The 24034-nt window shown below is 40.2% G+C and overlaps 1 protein-coding gene across 2 annotated transcripts in view; it reads left to right on the forward strand.

The window, feature by feature from the left end:
* LOC126392003 (carboxypeptidase Q-like) overlaps window positions 1–23928 on the forward strand; it is a 30685-nt gene extending 6757 nt beyond the window's left edge. For both annotated transcript variants that reach the window (XM_050047088.1, XM_050047090.1), the window contains exons 7-11: window positions 6172–6283; window positions 6962–7053; window positions 8251–8346; window positions 8841–8946; window positions 22173–23928. In XM_050047088.1, coding sequence (XP_049903045.1) covers window positions 6172–6283; window positions 6962–7053; window positions 8251–8346; window positions 8841–8946; window positions 22173–22333 — 567 coding nt within the window. In that variant the 3' untranslated portion in view covers window positions 22334–23928. The remainder of the gene's footprint in view (window positions 1–6171; window positions 6284–6961; window positions 7054–8250; window positions 8347–8840; window positions 8947–22172) is intronic.
* The last annotated feature ends 106 nt before the right edge of the window (window positions 23929–24034 follow it).

Raw genomic sequence — 24034 nt, forward strand, 5'->3', positions numbered from 1 at the left:
TTTGACTGTTTATCAGCACGATTATGGGTAAACTACCTGTCCTATTTTAATGAAACTCACGGGGCAGATACACAAATTATATTCCACTTTCCTTAAAGCTGTAGTGGGTAACTTTTATAGAAAGAAATAACTTTTGTCATATTTGCTGAAACTGTCTCACAGCACTGAATGAGACAGATAAACTGTGAAAAATCATACTCCTCTGCCTATTCTATTGCCTTGTATCACTTCCAATGGCCTTACTGTGTGTGAACAAAAACATCCCATCACAGCCGAGGAGTCTTTAAAACAGGTCAATCATATCAATCACGACTCATGAAGTGCAACTGTCATACTAGGCAGCGCTGATCAAATATGAATCAAGATTCTGTTACTGCATTGCCTTTTTCCAGTGTTGGGTTATGTAATTAAATTACAAAATATTGTATATGGAAACTGTTCCTGAAAGGTTACTGAAAAATAATATGTAATTAAATCACATTTACTAACAAAGGGGTCTCAGTAAAAAGCTTATACGTAGAATATAACCTTCATACATACAACACAACATCTTTTTGCCATCCTGGAAAGTCATCTTATGGCAAATTTCTAGACACCATGGGTCGCCAAAGATGTTGCGTCAAATTTCAGCGACAAATTTCAGTTGTGTGCTTGTGTTTTTAGGACTTTTCAAGTTTATTATCCAGTTAAAAAAACTGTGTTAGAAAAGGAATGAAAAGGAATCAAATGTAATAAGTTACATTACTTTGATACAGTAACAATGTAGTTACATGGGTTATCACATTTTAACAGAGTAACTAGTCATCTCTCATTTAAAAAGTAACCTTCCCAACACTACCTTTTTCTCACCTTAAATGTTTTCAGTAACATATTTAAGTGTACTGTTTAGCTGTAAAATGAGAAAGTCGGTCCAGCCTGGTGGGCAGTGTTTCGCTTGACTGTATCCAACGTGGTGGCTGGGTCACAAACTTTTTCAGTTTACAGCTGAACAGTACACTAAAATATGTTTCTGAAAATATTTGAGCCGAGAAATTGACAATACAATGACAGAATCTCAGTTCATATTTGATCAGTGCTGCCTAGTTTGACAGTATGATTGCAGTTGACTAACAGTGATTGATGGCTCTGACTAAACATGCAGTTCTTCAAACTTGATACAGAGAGCAGTTGTTAGAGTACAATTGTTACACTGCCACAATCATAACAAAGCTTCTTTCTCAAACTAAGGTGTGGCTTTGGAAACGTAAATACCCACACATTATGTTAATTATGCACTGACTCACATTCAAATGTGGATTGTTGGCAATAAAATCCACCACAGAAATTAATTTAAAGTTGACTCATGTAAAACTTTTTTCTCGTGAACACAGTTTTTCATAGCAACTGTCTTTGAAAACAAGCTGCCATGTTCATGATGTGATGCCAGTCTGAGCATTTAATATCTGTACGTGATAATTAAGTGATTTCTGGTTTTCACAAAGGTATGTTAGGTATGTGAAATATTTCCAGTTTAGAAGTACATAATAAATGCACAGCTCAGATGACGAGGCTTCAGAGGACACAAACATATTGGCATAATTGTAATAGTTTTGGAATTGCATTCCGACATATATAGTGGTTTTGCATGCAGAATTGCATACCATAGAAGACTGGACTGTTGGCCTTGGCAGAGGCCTGCGCTGTCCAAGTGTCCTTCTGGTTGATCTATGTGTCTTGTCATGCAGCAGTCTCTCTTTTCAAGTCTTTCAGTGTTGGGTCAAATCTATTTGGGTGGGCCCTTCAAATTAATTGTATGGGAAACAGATGTCCTCAGAAAGACTCTATTATTATGTTCTTGTCTCTCTCTTAATTAGTCTTTCTCTCTCTTTTCCACGGTTTGGTGGGACGGGGAAGGAATAGTGTAACCTCTTTTTTTGCAGACTCCAGATATTCCCACAGCTGTTTAGTCTGCCTTTTGCTGGTTTGTGTGTGTGTGTGTGTGTGTGATCTAATCTTTCCAGAGGAGTGCTGAGGCTCAACTTAGCTGGAAATTCTGACAAATGTCACTTTGAGTCGGTCAGTATGATTTATGTTTCTATGGAAATACATTGCGTAAACAACTCATAACCTGTTAATAATGTTTTTTGGATGTGTTTTTAAAAAAAATTTAAAAAATGATACCTTGGAATTAGAAGTTTTCAGTTTCTTCTGAAAATTCCTGAGAAATGTCTCTGCCTAGGCGTCCTATTTACAAGAATCCCCAAACTCTGTCCATATGAAAATAGTTATATAAATCGCAACACGCCAGACATTCCTGCATTTTTCTCAGATTGCTGCATTCTTTCTATTGGCGAGTCTCAACAACTCTAAAATTACAGGCCTGCTGAAATCAAACTGTTCTTTCATGGTACAAACAGAGTTGTGATTTGTGAACACGTTAATGTAAACATGCTGAATGATCATTTAAATTTGCTTTTGGGTGGATGTTTCTGAACTGCAACACTGGAGTCTGCAGTCATCCTTAGTATCTGTTCTTCATTTTCAGATTTTGTGAAGTAAAACTAGTGTTCTGTGTGTGAAGCTTTTGAGTGAATGGGGATGCACAGTGTTGCTTAGCAGGGACATTTGCCTGAAAATAGGATCAAATAATCGGATTCCAGCATGCATTGTGCGAAAGGTGTCGTGCACTCTGGACAGGTGGTCTGTCGCAGGGTGGACACACATGGTCAGACACCTACATGCAACTATTAGCCTCATCAGTCATAAAATACAAAGTATGTCCAGCTCTAAGTCAGAAGCACATTCCCTGCCCCAGCTTGCAAGGGAGCAGTGCAGTGTCACACAATGTCACACACAGGTCCTTCACACATATGTAGAAGGACACAAACATGTTTCACAGGTAGAACCTGATAAACGGACATAGTGCCGCTGCACAAATCTCCAGTGAAAGCTGGTGTGTTTGTAGAGGAGGCAGTATGATGAACAGAAAATCCCACTAATGCTTCTGTCAGGGCTGAAAACAGTACAGCAGCTTCAGGATACCAGATGTGACATGCTCAGCACCAAGGCACCCGTTGCCCAGTGTGGGTACACAGATGTGGGTAAACAGTCAGGACTAGTGTGGCAGATTTAACTTGAAGTCAGTGGAAGAAACTGTCTTGAGGTCTTTACTGTCTGCTCAAAGCTGTTGCATCTGTCTGAAGAAAAGTGGAAGAGAAGCAGGATCAAGATTTCCCATCCACAGGGACAGCCCCAGTCAGTTTGAACTAGTATGTCCTAAATAGCTGAGCAGGGTATGTAAATTGTAGCTGCTCTGATCTGTAAGAATGAGTGTTAAAACCTGTGTGAATCAAGCTGCAGAAAACAGGGAAGAAGCTTCTTGTTAGACTTGATCAGACTGAATTAACATTTTCCCTTTCCATGTATCACACACTTAACGCGTGTGTGAAATTTCCAGTGTCCTGTGAATCATGGTGGATCCTAATATAGGTGGAGGCTGCCTGGAGCAGAGGTGTTGTTATCGTCGTTAAGGAAGTGTCCATGTTGAGTTACGAACAGAGGCGTCTGTACACGTTTTAATATCTGACAAGATAAATTTTGTCGGCAGATGAAGGTAGATAGTGTTGCATTGGGAAACTCCTAGGAGTGTATGTGTGTAAGCCTTTACTCCCTCACAGCCTCTTGAGCCTGCAAATACATCACATCCTAACATTATAGTCCAAGATTGCCCAAACACAAGACTCCTGACTTTGATAGCTTACAGAACACTCACTTTGTTTGAATGGTATTGTGTCCAAAATATATCTCAGCAGCTCCCACTGTGTGTCATTCAAGTGAACGCACCCCTTCTTTACAAATTGCAGCCTCTCCTGTTTAATTCGTGGAAAATAAGTGGAGTTAACCAAAAAATCACTCAGAAGACTTGGATGAGAGGAACATTGCTGATGTAAGCTGTTGCTATTCTTATCTGGGAACCATCGTTTGGTCGCTCATTATAGAAAAGGGAAATGAAACACATGGCATGGTTGACATCATTTCTGGCGCTGTGACTTAGTGCTCCAGCTGGCAGTGGCAGCAGTTGTGGTTGGAGTGTGTGTGCGTGTGTTTGCCCACGTTCATAGAAAGATGTCCATTTGAGGTTTAGTGAGTCATTTCCACAGTTTAGCCTTTTAGAGCCAGTCATCTGCGAGGGATGAGTTGCTAGGATTGTTTCCACCCACTTAACTCCTACATCTTCCATCTTTTTTCATGGCAATATTACCCGTTTTAATCTAAAATATCTCGTCATGTAGGCTTTCTGTTTATAGTTACGGCTAAAAACAAATCATGTAGCGTGAAAGTGATAATGATCATAAATGTCAGTGTGTATTAGGTTAAAAAAAATGTTTTCCTTCCCATCTTAACTACATGCCACCGAACCACATCTCAACATCATTTTAATACTTTTTTAATCTCAATTTAAACTAGTTAACTACAACAAATTTAGCTGTAGCCATAAGCATACTAATAGTATTACTAGTCAGGTAGCTGTACCCTTTAGTAGAGTGACAGTGTAGCAATATAAAGTCAAAAGGAGCCAGCAGAGGCCCTCTGAGGTTACCCAGTGTTTGAATTGCAGCACAACGGAAAAATAATTCATGTGGGGTTTTAATAAATATGAATGTCCTATTGCTTTCATCACCGCAGCTGGGCTGAATTATTACAAGCTCAGTGTGTTTATGGCCAGATTCCAACTCAAAGACTGGACTGTGAAATCCCTGAAGCATGCAGTAACCTGGGATAAACCCTTACATGGAAAACCTAAGTTAGAGGAAATTTAGAGGTCGACATTTCTGGTGTTGCAGGACCAGTTTTGTGATTTATAGATCTTGCACACGGTGCCTTATCTGTGTTGTGTCTGTACTAAATGTGTGTGTATGTCTTACATTCCCAGCTGATTTAAGCATGTAGACTACACATTTCACAAATGTTAATATTATTAAATTAATTTTTAGGCACACTAATGGAACCTTCAACTTTAAGCAGATACAAATGCTGATGAAAATGTACAAGACTACAAGTCTACATCCATGCTAGTGGCTTTGTAAGGCTGCACTTAGATACAGTGGTGCTTTGAGCTAAATGCTAACATGCTAATCATGCTGCAAATTTTAAGGCAATGAATACGGAAGATTTTAGATAAATTGCTGGTGGTGCTTGTAGAATAGTCAAAGGATTTATCCTCTGGGCACCATGAATGTCTGTACAAAATTTAATGGCAAACCATCCACATTGTTGTTGAGATATTTCTGTCTGGACCAAATTGGTGGACTGACTGACAGACTGACCCTGCAATGCCTAAAAAAAATATATTAGCATTTCTCTTACGCAAGAGAGAAGTTGCACTTCACTCTTGTTTTAACGGAACGTGTGGCCTCTGGGTCATTGTCCAGACTGGACTTGCTCAGGTCAGAAAATGTTTTGTAACCTGGAACAGCAGATCAGGATCATCCCACTGACAGGAATCCAACCCCTTTCAGATTCCTGGAAATGGGCATATCAGTCTAAACTGTGTGTTTTCGTCTTTGTTTTCCTGTTTTTGTGAGGCGGGCTGTCTGTCCTTGCTGATAAAAAGCATTTTTTTTATTGAAAATACGTAGAGTCAAATCGGAGCCCTATCATGTTTGTGTTTGCTTTAATAAAATGTAGATATGGGCCAGAGAGTGTTATCTGATCCCATTCTCTTGCATTTGCACCAAGCTTAAAGGAATAGTTCTGATCTTTTGAAGTGGGGTTGTATGAGGTACTTATCCAGTCAGTGTATTTCCTACAGTAGATGGTAGTCGCCATGCCTCAAGTTTGGGGAAGCAGAAAGCAGTACTGACACGAAAGCACTGTACTGCTGTGGACAGGGGCAGCAGCAAAACGTACTAGTCTACTGCTGTCTCAATCAGTTAGTCTGTGTTATTATACTGTTTTTCTCAGTGGAGTTTGGCTTTGAAGAGAGCGATCAACAGCTTCAGTTCCCCATTGGTTATCGTCTAACAGCAAGGTAAAGCAGCTTCTCTAAACTGGGTTGTGCCAACAGACATTTACTGTATGTAAAACACTGACTGGGGATAAGTACCTCATACATCAAACTATCCCTTTAAGCGTCACACCACAGTCTCCTCGTGTCTATTTATACATCTCTTTATCTGTCAAATCTGCTAGGTCGTGTTACTGAGCGGCCATTTGGACAGTTGGGATGTGGGCCAAGGCGCCATGGATGACGGAGGTGGAGCCATGATTTCGTGGGAAGCCCTTTCCCTCATCAAGGACTTAGGTAATATGAAAACAAACATGTCCTATACTGTAGGCACATGCATATAATGTGCATGATGCTGCACAGATGAACTTCCACTGAAAAAACATGTACATATTTTATGAATGAATGAAAAGTATGTGGATGGCAGCAAGCTTACACAACCTTAAAAACAAAGTCAAGTTAATTATTTACTTATCTTGTTTGCCCTACTGAGATCAGCCATCTTCTTTTTAAACAAGTGACTAGACCAACTAGCTCCATAAATGAGGGAGCAAAACACAACGTTCTGTATTCAGGGAGCAAAGTACCCTGTTCCAAACTTAGGTACAAATTATAAAACAATTCCACAGACTGTAAACTGTAATTTCCTCTAACTGTTTGTAGAGGAAGAAGGACAACATATTTAGGAAACAGGCTCGGATGTACAGCACAGTATAGTTATAGAGACGAGAGTGTAACTCAGTAACCCTACAGTGGGACCGTGTTATCCAAACAAGAGGAGAACAAGGTCCAGTGTTAAAAAGGTTTAGTTAGGAATACAGTAACTTTAATGTGTATTACAAGTTCTAAAGAGTTAGAAATACAGTATCATCACTATACATGGCAGTTGTGTCGTTTGTTAACTGGAGCTGTTATCTTTCTCTTTCTTTATGTATTCACAGCTTTTTATGTTTATGAGTCTTTGTCTGTTTCCAGGTTTGCGTCCGAGGAGAACCCTGCGAGCAGTGTTGTGGACAGCTGAGGAGCAGGGTGGGGTCGGAGCGCAGCAGTACTTTGATCTACACAAGGTACTGTCTACTGTTACTGCAGTAAAGCAAATTGACCCTGCTAGTAAGCAGCAGGGAGGGTCAGACCACACTGTGAAAGTATAGAGTATAGGAGCATAGAAAATGTTCTTCCAGTGAGCTGAACAGACCTTGGCTAGCTACCAGATTTTTCTTTGTGCAAAGGATCTAGACAGCAAACCAGCTTCTTTAGAGCTTTAGCTGCCTATGATGCAGTTGACCCCTACAGGGTTCCCACACATTTTTACCAATGAATGTTCAAAACCTTCCCATATCTTTTCCACTTTATTTAAGTAGTATAAACTAGGTAACGTTATGCTGAAATAGCAATCATACGGCGCAATAGCGAGGCTCTTACTCCAGGGGGCTTTGTCCATAAGACAGGCATGGGAGCAAAAATGTAGCATGGAATATTGAATGAAATTTGTCTACTAAGCTGTAACTTTATCTGGTCTGGCTACAGCAGGCGTGAAATATGTGCTGACGCTGGCAGCCTGTTGAGCTGTCTTTTGGTTATCTTGATGCTTTTTCCCTTCAATATGGCTGACCGAACCTGTTTCCCCCATGTTGCCAACGTCAAGCGTTTTGGTGCAGAGCTCACATCCAGCACAGGGAGGGTCAGCCTCTCTTTAGTCATGTATTATATTTGCAGTTTGAAAGCCATACATAAATAAACACATACTAGCCAGGCATTTGCGTATACAAAAACTGCTAGCTAACTTAACTTGCTTGTTAGACATTCCCAGTACCAACTAGTTGCACACACTGTTGTCACATGATACTAGTGACAATTCAACACAATTTTCCACAACATTTGGAAAAGTTTTCCAGGAATTTCATGACCATGGGAACCCTGCATACAATGACCTAAACTGTCAAAACAGAGGTATGAGTTAAGTGCATGTTTTTAACCAGTGTACTGTAACATTGCTAACGTTCAATACATATTAGGAATTGTCTCAGTACGTTAGGGCAGCTGTACCAGCAACTCCCAGTGACTGGTTGAGTGTGATTCACCTCTTGAAGCCTTGTATGAGGATTACTGAGTGGTCCACTGTTTCCATTGGCTCAAGCTTGTTTTGTTTTTAATCATTCAAGCACACCTTAGGGTGTTTTTTATGACTCTGTGGCCTCTCTTGGTCCTTCACCTCCTGTATCTGCTCTGTGTCCTACCCTTTTCTGCTTCCTCTCCCCACCCAGGTGAACATGTCAAACTTTGACCTGGTCATGGAGTCTGACATGGGGACATTCAACCCTGTGGCTCTGCAGTTTACTGGCAATGATGCAGCACGAAAGGTAGGATTGAAAACACAACAGTATCACACAATTATTAAGTATTTATTCAGGCATAAAAGTCTGAATTCTGCAAAGCACAGAATCTACAAGGTGGCGTGAATTAATACTCAGTGCAGTGAATGTGCTGTTTTCCCTCCATCTAATCCCTACTTAATATTACACCTACGTTCAGACCATTGCTGCCTAGATTGGACATTTTTAACTAGTCTCAACTTAGAACTTCTGATTTAACATCAGTGTATTTTAATGCAGAAAACTCACGCGTAACCACTGAGTGACTGTATCTTCTATGTAAATGTGGCACTGTAACGTCTTGTGACATGCTGAGTAAATGTTCACTTGTGGCTTATAATCCGGTGTCTGAATTACAAAAGCCACATAATTAAAAAATAAGACAATGCATCTTGAAATTACACTACCATGTTTGAAAAGAGCTTGTGTATAACAGACTATGCGATGAGCTGAGAAGCACTAAGCTGTGTCTGTATCAACAGGTGATGGAAGAAGTGGTCAAACTGTTGGCTCCCATTAATACAACCAAACTGGAGGTACACGGAGAGGGGACAGACATCTCACCATGGCTGAAGGCGGGGGTACCAGGTCAGTTCAATCAATGTCTGTCTGTCTGTCTGTCTGCAGCTAGCAGCAAATGTTCATGATACGATAATTAAGCAAAGTGAAAATTCATCGTATAACAACTGGAGCCTCTAACTTTGATACAATATCCTGAAAAATATCAATAGTAAATACCATTTTTAAAAACCTTGGGGAAAACCCGATATTGAGGGCATACAAGTTAGATTTTTAGTTAAGAGAACAAGGCTATCACATCAAAACGACTTCTCTTGTCTTGGTTGGTAGCAGGGAACTGCAGAATGACTGTAGTAAACAATAACATTAAGAGAGAAGAAAGCACAGCTGGTACTGGTGTATCAATACTGCGGAAAATGAGTTTTGAAACCTTTTCAAATATTCAGAATCAATGAGTATTGATAAATCGATATTTTTGACAACACTAAACACAGATACACTTAAAATAGGAAGTATCTCATCCTAATTTTGTGGTTGTGGTTTAATGCCCTCTCTTTTCTTGTAAAAGTGCTGTGTACACAGAATCACATCCTAACAGTGTAAAATAGGGAAGTGTGGGCAGCACCTCACTGAGGTGGAATTTCTTAAAAATCCGAATTGAAACTGACCTCTAGTTTAGTAGTAAGGGTGAGAGACTGTATAGAGCCATTACAGTATAGTTACATTTGACAGATTTTTGCTTTTCTGAATTGCTAACAGTGAAAACAGATTCACCAATGTGAGGCTAATATCTGGCCGTGTTTCTTTCTTTGTGGCTTTTCTAGAGATTTAGTGGTCCGAAAATCCGCCCTGCCTCTGTCTAGTTTTTGTAGAAGTGAAATTGCAATGTATACAGAAAGATTGTGGTGTAACTTCTAGACAAGGAACAGAAAAAAACAACAACCTATGTAAAAATTTCAGTACATAACAAGGCACCACATATGTTCCTGCTTTAAAGTAGGAAGTGTGCTGTATGGATAGAGACAGTTTTCCATTATCGCACATCTAACAGTTCCTAAAGAGCAGCTGAGGGTTTGATGCCTTGCTAATGCTAATTTCCTATAAAACAATGTATAGACTCAAACAGAATTAATCCTTCTCAATCATGACTTGTGGCCCACTAGACGTATGAGTGTGTGGCGACTCTTCCTGCCTGTACTTTCTGTGTTCGGGACATTTATGGGTGTGTACCCCCACAGCACTCAAGTGGACTGCAGCAGGCATCCAAGAGACACAGTGCAGAAAAATGCAATTATAGTGAGGCAAAATGCCAAATGAGAGTGAGTCTGGGGTTGGCTTTTACTTTCACTTTTGCCAGCAAGCATGTCTACACACAGTAACTGACAATCCTGCATAGTATTCCTATAGGGACATCTGTCTGTATAGTAATGTCTGCACAGGAAGTGAAGAAAAAAAACTAGCTTAACACCAAAAATCGTAGAATAGCACCATATCAGTTGGACACAGGTTACAAATTGTTGCACAGACGCCGTTTTCCATGACCATACCATAAAAATGTAGGTTCCCAGCTGTCGTAATTGTTCCATTCATTAATCTATCAGTCACCAACTCCCCTCCATGAAGAGACTTCCAAAACACACAGCTGCTAACCCACGACAGTGAGTCCTCAGAGGTCATGCAGAATAGTCTGGGTTGTGATCCACCATAGATGAGCTGCATTCTGAAGGGCCTCCCTCCTCGTCTGTAAGGCTGAGTCGAGGTCTTTTGGATGCTCTCTTTACTACTGTTGGCTGCAGGAACAGTACTGAACTGTCCAAGGGGTAGGTGAGGGTGCAAACGCCACAATCTCTGCTGGGTATTTTTGCCTGGGTACCTTCAATGCACACACAAACAAATAGTCGTTCTGTGAGTGGTGTGTGTGATTTAGCAGCATGCATGCATGAGCTATTTCAATTAGGGAAACTGAACAGCAACACGATATTGAAGTTACAAGTGTACAAACCTCTGCTTTTGACGTTTTTCTGCTGTGTGCCGATTGATCTCCTCTCTGTAGGGTCAGTTTGGGAGGCCACATGTCTTAAAATTATAGATGTGCTGCCATCATTGTCCTTAGTACAGAGAAAAGGGAAGCAACACATCCATCATCACAAATATAGAACAGAAGAAGACTGTAAAAGTTAGTTGCGGTTTTAGGATAAGTGGTGCATCCTTAGTTGCTGATCATCATAGAAGACTAGTGGTAGTTTGACAGTGTGATTTTATTGTTGAGGAATGTCTGAGTCATACACAAAGATCATGGATGTATGAGTGAGCGTGGGAAACTGGACTGTAGTGGACCAATTTAAAAATAACATGTAACAAATTGAGTCTGTTGTCACTGTAGATGTATACTCAGGATATCCTAACAGTGTGCTGTAACTGTTTCAGGTTAGACGCGCCACAGTTATTTGTTGTAACGTTTTCAGCACTAGCACTAACGTTAGCATTATACCTCTGTCGTGTGTCGGTGTTGTGCCGCCCTCTGTACGTCCTTTTCTATGGTCGCCTCTATTTCTGCCGTCTGTTGCCACTTTTTCAAATTTCTCAGAGCTTCTTCCACCCTGACTAACTTTCGGTAACATTTGCCACAAATCCTGCGAGACAACACCCCGGGTCTTTTTTGTAAAATTACTCCAACATCGTGGAACCGCTGGGACAACGGGTTTCCCACGGAGTTCACAGTGAAGAGGTTTCTTGAGTTTGTTATCACTCCTTTCACCATCAGGTTGGTTCTGCATAACCGACAACTTTCTTCTGCCGACATTATGAACGTTTGCTTAGCTACTCGCTTAGCAACCGGCGTTTGTGTCGACTGAAGATGACGTTGCAGGTACGGCGTGTAAATTTTACGTCACACACACTGATTGGTTCACGAATGGCTGGCGTTTCTTTTCTTATTTATATTATTTATTTATTAATTTATTAATATAAATGTTGTTTTGAAAATAAATAAAAAAATTAAAGTATTAAAATCTGTCAATAAATAAATAATTAAATAAATAAACGTGAATTTAAAAAATACAATAAAAAAAGAGTGAGAGCTGTGAGCTCACCTAAACCGCAAAAAAAAGAGGGAAAGAAGGAAAGATGGCTTGTAAAAAAACAGAAGAACTTTTATTTTATATTTTTTAAAAAAAGGGAAGCGCTTGGCAACCAGACCACGCCTTCATTTGTCAAAATGTGTAGCCACACCCGGCTAATAAAAGGGACTAGGCGTTTAATTGGGACTTGGCTTTTAATTATTTTAAAAGTTTTATGGTGTTCTGAAGATGTCTTACTCAGATCGTCAGAGTACCAAATATTTTTAAGGATTAAGTAGTGAGTTTTTACAACATAAAAATTAAAGTCAGGTCATTTCACACTGAAGAATAAATGCACTGATGTTTCATCAGCAAAAAATAACAGGAGTTATCAGTGTCAATTGGTATGTAAAGTTTTAAATAAAAGTATGTGACAAGAGCAGAAGTATTTTCCAATGTATCTCTTCTGATTGTTAGCTCCCAGAGAAGTTACCTCTAGCAGCTATTTTGTTTTTACTTTGAGAAGATATATATGAACAAATATGTTCATTATCACATTTCTTACACAGTATGTCTGTGCCAAAGAAATGAGTATAGTGCATCTAGAATGCCACCTCCTCCTAAACATTAATTGAATTAGTCCAGACGGGATGGATTTGATTGAAAAAGTATTATTTAAAGAGAATTGTCTAATTATACAAAGCTCATAGGACATTTTAAGGTCACGTTCATCAGAAATTGACACATTAGAGATAGTATGACTGTGGAACAATTAAGAATAACAGAGATTTATTCCTGATGGGTTTATTGCTGATGAAATGGTAAGTTTGTCCGGTAACATTTTGAAACATAAGACCTAAACCTGTTTCTTTTAAATAGTTAATCAAATGACTCTGTATTTTTCATTACACCTTCCCAAGGTTTTCAAATGTATTATGTTTTGGTTCCTTAGTGGATTTTGGCTGAATAGAGTGCACATACTCCAGCTGGGTGTTCACTTGTTTTATAAACTGATTTATTGAGGCTTGTATGTCCTTGACTCCAACAGATAATGGTGGTGTCTTCCTCCAAGTCCTTGACCTATATTCTTTCAGTAATAACATGCTTTCATATTTTTTTACAGATGCCTTCCCATTTCATTATCATCCCAATACTCTTGCCAGCCACATTCTTATGAATCTAAATTCAAATTGTGGAAGGTGTAGAAAATGGAGTGTATTGCAAGTGAATTACTCTACTTACAAGTCATCGAAGCCTTAAGATGCTTTTGGAAAACCCTGACATTCCCTCCTCGGACCGTGTGTACACAGAGGTCTGCAAACATTAAAAATACTTTTATATAATGAAATACAAAAAAAAAAACTTACTAGATAAAAAAATAATAGAGATAACAACACATACTCAGTATAACGTAAGTTTTATTACACCACATTTAAGACATGTATGTGCTTTGATTTTTCCTGTAAAAAAAGACAAAGAAAATCCCCTTCTGTACATAGCCAGTTGAATAATGAAACCCAAACAACAGGATCCAGCTTTACTAAGGCTGCTGATAATTTACCAGTCAACATTGAAATTTCAGATTTAATGTTGGCCTTCTCTACAGCCATTATGATACTAACAGCTTAACACAAAAGCTACATTAACATCTCTGTTCACTTTTAGTTATCGTTTCTTTTTTGACACCAAATATTGTAAATGAACTAACTTCATGATGTAAAACAGAATAGCAGAACTGAAACGGAATAATCCTGTCAAAACAATTACTGTGCATCTACTTTCTGTCAAATATCAAAGATTTTCACCTGTTCCACCCGTTGGTTTTAAATTACCATCCCAAATTTAGCAGCAATGGCAAGAAACTATACCAAGCCATTACAGTTTCCCTCAATTGTGGATTTTTGATAGTGAAAATACGCATTTGTCTTGTTTTTCATCTTAGTGGCTTTTACACAGATTAAGTGGTTTAAACATTTTCCCCACTTCTGTCTAGTTTCAGCAGAAGGGAAATCACACTTTACTCAGAGGGACATTGTGGTATAACTTGTAGAAGAGGAACTAAAGACAAAAAGAACATAAAAACATTTGAACCTTCTGGCAGACAACAAAAACGTCCCCTTTTTAAAAAGCAGTAACGAACATGAGTTAGTCACCTAAAGATGCTCAGTTATCTTTTATGAAGTGTTTTCATAGTTCGATTTTTCTCCTTTCCACTCCCCCGACGCTCAGTTTTCACATTAGTAATGTTGTTCTGCACTCAAGTACACTTGCGCCATCATCTTCGTGACATTTTTGTTGTGCTTAAGAGTAGGAAAGAGTGCCGCACATGCACACCGCTGCTCTAGGAGCTATCATCAGCGGGGACTGGTGGAGAGGCAAGGTGAAGGTCCGCTCCAAGCCAGAGCAGCTTGAAGGCAGAAACAAAGCTGGATCTCGGCCAGTCGGCAACGAGCTGTGCTACTGAAATTAAGAATGTTTCATCAAACTCCTTGTAGTTGGGTTAAATAGGAGTCCGCTTTTTTAGTTACGATTGGTTTTCCCACTTGATAGGTATTGTACCAGCATACACATGAACCTTACTTGAGACCACCTTTTCAAGTGGTCTAGGGCACATATCGGGACACTGTGCGCAGGTATGGTACACCGTGTTCATGCTAATCAAACAAACTCAACTTTGGGGTCAAGTGAATTCGGATCAGGGCCCAGGTCCCTGATGTGAAAGCCCCCTTAAACAGTTCCAACAGAGCAGCTGACAGCTTGGAGTTTGCTCAAGTTTTCAGCAGTCCTAATCGTTCACCAATCTTTCATTCACCAACTCCTCTCCATGAAGAGACATCCGAAAAGATAATAAAAGAGAGAGACACAGCTGCTAACCAATCACAGTGAGAGTCCCCAGAGTAACATTGAATCCTCTGGTTAATGAACCACCATAAACAAGCTGCATTCTTAAGGGCCCTCCTCCTCTTCTGTAAGTCGAGGTCTCTTGGATGGTGTCTTTACTACTGTTGGTTGCAGGAGCAGTAATGGACTATCCAAGGGGAAGGTGGGGGTGCACACGCCACAGTCTCTGCTGGGTGTTTTTGCCTGCGTAGCTTCAATGCACAGACAAAGAAATTAGTCATTCTGTCAGTTGTGTCTTTAGTAGCAAAATGAATGAGCACACTTACTATTACAGTAAGTAAGATCAAACACTTAACAAATTTTAATATGGTTTTGTGATATGCAGAAATACAAACCTATACTACGAAAGTGACTCTGCAGAGTTTTCACAGATAGCTGTGTGCCGACTGATCTGAGTGGTCTTGTCTCTGGAGGGTCGGTCTGGCAGGCTACGTGTCTTACAGCAGGCAAAGTCTGAGAGAAAATGCCAGTGATGACCTAAACATTGACACAGGGAACAACGACGCGTTATGCATACATCAATACAAATAAAATGTGAAACAATTGAATGCTTTGTGTATAGTTGAGAGGTATCCCGTGAGGCCGACGTCTTCTGGGTTTATGCTGTGGGTTGAAAGAAATGGTAAAAGCAGATGGCAATGCAAAGTCAACTTTAGAGAGATTTTATGGTATGCTTTGGCAGTGCAGAGGTGTACTTAAGATGCTACAATTAAAAATGAGAATTGAAAGGAGAGTGGCAAAAGAAGTAGGAAAATTAGATGAGAGGCGGCCATTACTGTTCTGTCCAAGCTTTTGTTAAATGTTTAAAGGTAACATCAGCCTTAGAGATAGGGCAAGGAGCTCGGACATCCAGAGGGAGCTCGGAGTACAGACGCTGCTCCGTTGCGTCGAAAGGGGTTAGTTGAAGTGGTTTGGGCATCTGATGAAGTTGCCTCCTGGGTGCCTCCTGTCAGAGGTGTTTCGGGCATGTCCCACTGATAGGAGGCCCCAGGGCAGACTCAGAGTACACTGGAGGGATTACATATCTCATCTGGCCTGGGAACGACTTGGGGTCCCCCAGGAGGAGCTGGAAAGCGTTGCTGGGGAGAGGGATGTCTGGGGTGCTTTGCTTGGCCTGCTGCCCCCACGACCCAGCCCAGGATAAGCAGATGAAAATGGATGGATGGATATAGCAATTGGCCCCTCTTTTTAATTTATCATGAATCTATTTATGAGTTACAGGAGCCTGTTCTCTGGCCAACACTTGTTGGATGGCCTGCTCTCTATATGGGCCCCAGTGTCCAAAGGGCCACTGTGCAACCGTACAGCCTGCACTGTCTATATGTACGTCCCTGTGTCTGGGTCAGGGACAAAAGAAACTATTCACTTTCTATATGCCACCAGATTAAAACCATGTCTTTAAATGGGAAACTTTGTTGCCCTGTGGAGGGCAGTAATCCACTCCAGAGCAGAAGAGGAAAAAGTAACACAACAGCTCTATGCTGTTGTGTACTGGGGCAGCAAGCTGAGGGTGGCGGACGCCAACAGATTCAAACTGATCCGCAAGGCCAGTGACGTTGTGGGAATGGAGTGTGACTCTCTGATGGTGATGTCAGAGAGGAGGATGCTGTCTAAGCTACTAACTATCTTGGACAATGTCTCACACCCACTCCACCATGTGCTGGTCAGGCACAAGAGTACTTTCAGTGGGAGACTCATACCACCAAGATGTACCACTGAGCGCCACAGGAAATCATTCCTGCCTGTGGCCATCAAACTGTACAACTCCTCCCTCTGAGTGGCCCTGAGACTTTTTCACACACTGCAATAATCTAATGTAACTTGTGCAATAACCCCATTCACCCTGACTGTATATATTCTGTTTGTGTAAATAATCTTGTTCGGCTTACTATATATATATATATATTTACGTTTATGTTTGTTAATAATTCCTGTTTATTTAACTATATATTTGTTAATACTATTGTTTATATTTCTTATATTTTCACGTATCTTTCCTCTCTTGCAAGGAGCACCTGTAACATAAATAATTTCCCCTCGGGGATCAATAAAGTATTTCTGATTCTGATTAAGGTGGGGAGTTAGTTGCTGAAGAAGCATGGCTGCATCACCAAGCATTAATCCTGCAGACAATACATTAGAGCTTACCCCTAAAAATCGGCATCACGCACCGACTTCGCAAGAGGCCATGGAAGACTTCTGGTTTCTGATGTAATAAGCAACTTTTTCCTCACTGTGGCTGGAGCAAAGTCGTCACCTGATGCTAACCAGACTATCTTAGCATAGCATGGCTGCTGTACCAGGGGCCAAACCATCCACACTATCCTCACAGACGCATGTTGCAGACAATATTGCAGTCTTTCTCCACATATACCGGTAGGTTGGCGACAAAACACGCTGAGCATGCAACAACTGTAGTTGCTGATGAGTCGATGGTGCAGTTCAATGGTGCCTCGGTCACCAGAGCTTCATTGGGGAATTTTGAAGCATATCTCGCTTTGAACTGACCCAGAATATTAAAACATTATTTCCCAAGGTGTATTTGTACCTTTGGTCACATACAATATATTGATCCTCGTCATGGATATGTTACTAAACATAAATTTCAACCTCTGTGTGTTTTCAAATGTTACGATGTAGGTTAGGGACACTGAGCTGTGCAGGTTTTTGCAGCCAACACGTGAACCAGCAGTGAGGAGCAGTTAAAATGCATGTTTATTGAACAATAACGAATATACCAACACCCGGAAACCCCCGGCCAGTTTCCTAACACCTGCGGCTATGAGGTGAGTACATTACATGTTTTATTTGAACGTTTATGGAGACGTAAATCTCTTTAGGATTTTCAGGTGACGGAGGAGTGGGAGTGTACGGTGGCTAACACTACCTAGCACACTGCAGGTTAGTTGGACACAGTCAACAGATAACACATAGGGAAATAAACTTACAGGCAGACCAACTTGTAGGCTCGTACTCGCTGTGTCCCCGGGATAGATGGACGGGACAGCATCTGGCTTCAGCACAAGTTTTGTGGCAAAGCCCATCTGTTTTTGGGTGAAATTCTCAAAACAGTGCTCGGGGAAATGGCTACTGCAGATCCGAGTTTTCTCTGGAAGCTTGTCTGGCACATTGCGATTTTTCCAAATAAACTGCACCCACTTCTCTCGGAGTTGCAGGTCCTTTGGTAATACATGCACGCTCACAATGTCGTCTTTTGCTGCGTTGCATCCGAAAACAAAACACGTCTCCGCCATCGTTTTGAACACAGTGAAACCGAGGCTGCAGTCCTGTTTGCATAGAAGATAACTGAGGGAAATGACCCGGAAGTGATTAAGTGGCAGTCTTAATAAGAGCTGTTATGGAATTTTAATATTTATCAAGTCTTCCTTTATATCTCCTGTACCATACGACATGCAATGCCGTCCCACAATTCTTTGCAGTAGCAGCATTTAAAGGGGAACAACACCTAAATTAGGAATTTCAATATTATTTTTATGTCCTGATAAAGTTTAATCAATACTTGTGAACATGAGCTACTCTCTTTCAAAGCCAGAAACCAGAGGAGTAAGTCTCAAACTTGTGATGTCATAGGGTACAAAGTCTGGAGCTGCTCCATAGACAATGAATGGGAGCCTGATTTTTGTTGACCCACATAATATTTTCTTTTTTGTTTTTTTTTTGTACCCAGATGAGCAGAAAATGTACCCATGTACTCAGAACATTCCCCTGGGTGCTCTCAGTGTCATCACTAACATTTTTTCTCAATTCATTGTGTGGAGCAGCTACAGACTTCATTCATTCATTTATTTTCTGTAACCACTTATCCTGTTAGGGGTCACAGGGGGGCTGGAGCCTATCCCAGCTGACAGGCGAGAGGCAGGGTACACCCTGAACAGGTCGCCAGACTATCACAGGGCTGACACATGGAGACAAACAACCATGTACGCTCACATTCACACCTACAGGCAATTTAGAGTCATCAGTTAACATGCATGTCTTTGGACTGTGGGAGGAAGCCAGAGATACACACACAAAACCCATGCTGACACAAGGAGAACATGTAAACTCCACACAGAAGGGCTCCCCCATCCCGGGTTCGAACCAGGAACCCTCTTGCTGTACTATTTATCACATCATCTCAAAGTCAGTGGGTTTTTGGTTTGATGCCTGAAGTAAGGTCTGTGGTAAACACAAGCTTAAGAGACTTTACGTTTTTGTTCTATGACATAAAATATGTCAGTAAATATCCCTCGCATTAATTTTGAACACACGCCGAACACAGCTAAACAGCCTTACTGCAGTGCTGGTGACCGTAGTGTGGTTTGTTTATAGCCCCATGTTAGCATTTTACTTGTGGCGATTTCATTTAGGCTAAAAAATATATATAAAAGTGTTGTTATTCGGGAAGATTATCTTGCTGAAGAATATGTGTAAGTATCATACACATTTGTTTGCCACACAGTTTGAAAAATCCCATAGATGTTTTGACGAGGGAACCAGGGTAATGCTATCTTCTGCGTCAGCCTACAGAAAAACATCATCCCTAGAGCACTCTTATCTGGCCGTTCTTTGGGGAATCAGCTATTATGTCACATTACACAACCACAGCCTGTATTAGCAAATACAAACTTCAAAGCACAATTGAGTCAATATAAAAGTTGTTTACTGAATGTTGTGGTGGTTCTTAAGCTGTAATATTAACTATTATTTAGTAGTTATAAGCTATTTTGATGCTTTTTATGCACTCTAACACCTTTGTGTTCAAAGTACAAAGAAATCCCAGTTTTAATCAATTTATTTCTATTGTGAATTAGAGAAAGGGCAGCAGGCCGCCCTGCACCCTATTAAGCGTTAAGGCCATAAGTTGAATATCAAAAGCCTAAATATAATTTTTCTCCCCTCCACCCTTTTTCCTTCACTTAAAAACACTTTAATCCTGGCCTCCACTTGCCCTAACCTCTGTAACTCTTGAATCATAGCCCTTCATTATCTTCATATTTCCTGCATGAAATCAGGACATGCTCCACTTTCTCCTTTTCTTGGCTGCAATAACCAACTGTCGGTCGGATGTTTCCCCATGATAAAAACTGAACTATTCAAGTGTTTTCTGTTAATTCCACTAATTCCACCCCTCCTACTTTTATTTTGGACTTAATGCAAGTCTTTTTATTGCACTATCCCAACACTGTTGCTAATGTTTGATTACTTACCTTCAAATGATGCTTTCCCCTCGCATACCCCTTGTTTGGTCGCTTGGAAAGCCCCAATATTATGGCTGTTATAGGTCTTGTACCACAAACCAAATATAATAATACTCCATTGGATAGGTTAAAAATGTTAAAAACTTAATTTTCATTGGATGGGGGTCATTGTGGCCAATCAAAAACATGTCCCCTCTTATTAGGCAGGGGCTCAAACAGAGTCTGGCTTGTACACCTCGGTGAATGATGAAAGCCCTGCAGGCAGGAGCTGTGACGTCATTTTACTCACCTGTGTCACCACCTGTGCAGTGATAGGGACAGCGTCTGGGGTTCAAGAGAAGCTGCTTTTTGAAGCCCATCTCCACCTCTGCATAGTTGCAGAAGCAGTCCCGTGTAAAGTGGAGATTGCACACGTAAAGAGAAGCAGAGGGTATGTTGAGCCTTCCCAGAGCCTGCAGCCAGCGGTGCGCCACCTGTCTGGCGGCCGGCAGGGAGTGCAGCCCTTTCGTGCTCTTACACCTGGGATAAGCGCACTTTCAACCCATGTCTGACAGCTGACTGCAGGGTTAGCTAACAAAGCTAAAAACAAACTAACTTCACCTTCTTTCTTTGGATTAATTGGCATTTGCCAAGCTTATTATTTTTGCTTTACCGTCACCTGCTGGACCGGAGTGTGGATTGTTAGATTTGTAATAAAAAATAAACAATACAGTCCCAACTATGGCAGCATAATGCATTCATCTGAGAAAAACGACTTTATGAAAAACTATGATATAGATGAGGAAAGGTTGTGTTAGGGGAGTACATATTTATTTTGTAACACTAGGTGGTACTTGGACTGTAAATAAACTGGGTTTATTACTCCTTTATTAAATTGGGTGAAATATATACTGGGGGTAGTTGTATATTAGTTGTAAATAAATTTGGGAATTTGTTTAAGTAATATATGAGTGAAAAGAAGAAATGTAAGGAAGGGGTAGTGACATTTAAGTTTTACTTCTACCTACTCCTTTTCGGATGCTGTTATCTATTTTTTATTTTTGGTTCAAAATACAGTCATTCATTCATTCATTCATTCATTCAAAGAAACCCATTCTTTTTCTGAATTTATGGGAAAAAAAACCTGCTTGTTTTTCTGAATTCACAAGATCTTAATATTTGAGATTATTATGAGATATTTATCAGCCTGTTTTTTATTTTATTTATTTTTCCCCAGTAAAACAAGCTGATCTTAATAAGGCATCACACAGAGAAACAGGGCAAACATAGCTTTTTTTTTCTCAAGTGAAAGCATTATGCCTCTGTACCCAAATCAGAGTCCACTTACTAGCCTTTTCTGGTGCTTTCAACCACATAACATGACCTTCCTCCGCAGATGAAGCCTGCTTGGTTATCAGTTAGCTCAGTTGCTGTTAGAATTTCATCTGTAGCATCTTGTTAGTGTAAAAACGAAATTTAAATTTCAACCATAGAAATAATAGCTTGACAAATCAGTCCCAAAGTCAGTGTCCACTGTTTAGCTTTTTCCACATCTCGAACCAACTGACAGTGTAATGGAGTGTATAGAATATAATTTACTATCCCACAAAGTAGATTTAATGTTAAGTTTTGCCATTACACTCAAGCTCCCACTACACAAGTACATACCAGAAGGTAAAGTAATGAAAAGGTTGTTTATGCCAACACATTGTTGTTAAAATAATGATTGTTTCCTTATAATAGCAAATCAGAGCAGGTCTGACAGTCAAAAGAACAAATTGATGAGTAGATGAATAGAAATGTCACTGTAGTGAGAAGTGAAAATTGTTTTTATTGAAATGGGGATTTCTTCCTTCTCTTTTTAACAATTTCTTAGTATTAAGTGGCTTTGGTTGAATTCCACATGCTGGGACCAGACAATGCATACAGCTATGATGAGTTCTGAGTTAAAAGGAATTTCACCACTCCTTGTATTAATCAGACCCACTTTCCTCTTCCACAGAAATGTCTTGGAGGATTACATCAGATGCAGTATTAATGATTCTTTTCAGATGTAAAATGTCATGACTTTGAGTTTCAACAGCTGACCTCTCAATGTGTCCAGCATTTAGTGGAGCAGTTTGTATTTTATCTTTGTCCTCCATCTCTCCTCCAGGTGCTAGCCTCCATGTTGCGGACAGTCGGTACTTTTGGTTCCACCACAGTGAAGGTGACACCATGACCGTTCAGGACCCTCAAGAGATGAACCTCTGCTCGGCACTGTGGGCCGTGGTTGCCTATGTCGTGGCGGACCTGCAGGACATGTTGCCCAGGTAGCCAGTTAGCACACAGGATAAACAGGAGGACAGGATGACGGCTGTGGACGGCTGGACTGGTTGTTTCCAAAACACATCATCAAATCCAACTTCTATTAAAGAAAAACTTGAGATTGAATGGATTGAGTTTAAAGAGTTAGAGTAAATCTTTGTTTACAAATTGAATGTGACTCATGTCTGGATAAAGAAGTGAATCAAAGAGATGATGATAAAGAGATTGAGTGACTTCTCTGTACATTATTTTGAATGGAAAGCATATGAAAGTCTTGTCAGGACCAAAGATGGGGCATATAAAAGTTTTATTGAAATCCCAAAGCAACATAATAGATGCGTATATGATCATGCTACATGATGTTGATTCTACTGACAGAGAAGAGCACGTTATACTTTGAAGGAGAGACAAACTGCATTTTTTCCCAAGTAAAAAGCTGATTTTCAAAATGCTGGGTCACTGATGGAGACTATACCAAGAAAATTAGAATAGTGGCCTTTCTCAGGTTATGTGTTTGACTTAAAGGAATACTTTACCCACAAACTGACCATTTGTACATCAGTTACTCACGCCATGTTATCTTGAATCCTTAAAGAAAACCTTTTCTCACATGCCTCCAATGAAAACAGCCAACATATTGATTTACTGATTGATTAGGCACCACGTTTAACAACAGCAACTCATGCAGTATAATCCAAGTCTTATTTATCCAGCCGTATGCTCAGTACTTCCCAAATAGACAGCCCTTTCTGATGGGGTACTGAACTGAAAGTGGAACTATGCTTCCTTGCCAAAAACAGTAATTTTACCTCACTGACCGTGGGAGCTGCTCGTCTGGCACTGCCTTTATCACTTAGTTTGTTGTCTTTATGGGACTTTGGTGTTTTAAAGGGTTAGTTTGGATTCACCAAATTCACACAATAACACAAACAACCTTCTGATGGAGGCAGTGGCAGACCAGCAGCTCTCATGTTCAGTGAGATAAAATTACTGTTTTTGGCAATGGAGTCTGGCTGAAGAGAGCATAGATACAATTCACTTTACAAAAGTGTACTGAGCACACGACTGGATAAATGAGACTTGGATTATACTGCACGAGTTCTGTGAGTTTGTAAAAGGATGTTTTGACATAGTTTTGCTGTTGTTAAACGTGGACCACAGTAAATCAATGTGTTTGCTGTTCTACGTGGAGGCATGCAAGAAAAACAAAGATTTCCTCACAAATTCAAGGTAACGTGGCATGACTAACTGATTTACAAATGGTTATTTTGTGGGTGAAGTGTTCCTTTAATGCCTTAATGTGCTGCAAAAACAAACAAGCAACAACTATGAGCTCATTAATAAAATGTGGTGCTAGATTGTAGAGATGTTTGAATGTCCTCTAATTCCTGTAAGTTTCCAGTGTAAAGGGAAGAAGGTTACCTTTGAAAGTTATAATTCTATAGTGTTTATGTATGGGGTTTTTTATTTTTAATTCCTGCCAACAATCTGCTTAACTCGGGACATTTTTTCCTTAATGCCACATTTAGAAGATGCTATCTAAGATCTGACACTGAAATAAATACTGCAATATTGTGATATGATTAAAACAAGTATTAATCATGGCTTTACCCCTGTCACTCCTATCTGCTCTTCTGCTGAAATACTTTGAATTTTGCCAATCTTGTAGTTTCTGATGATAAAAAGAGGAATGTGACGCAAAATGAGATG

The sequence above is a fragment of the Epinephelus moara genome, chromosome 6 (genome assembly GCF_006386435.1).
Source record: "Epinephelus moara isolate mb chromosome 6, YSFRI_EMoa_1.0, whole genome shotgun sequence".
NCBI lineage: Eukaryota > Metazoa > Chordata > Actinopteri > Perciformes > Serranidae > Epinephelus > Epinephelus moara.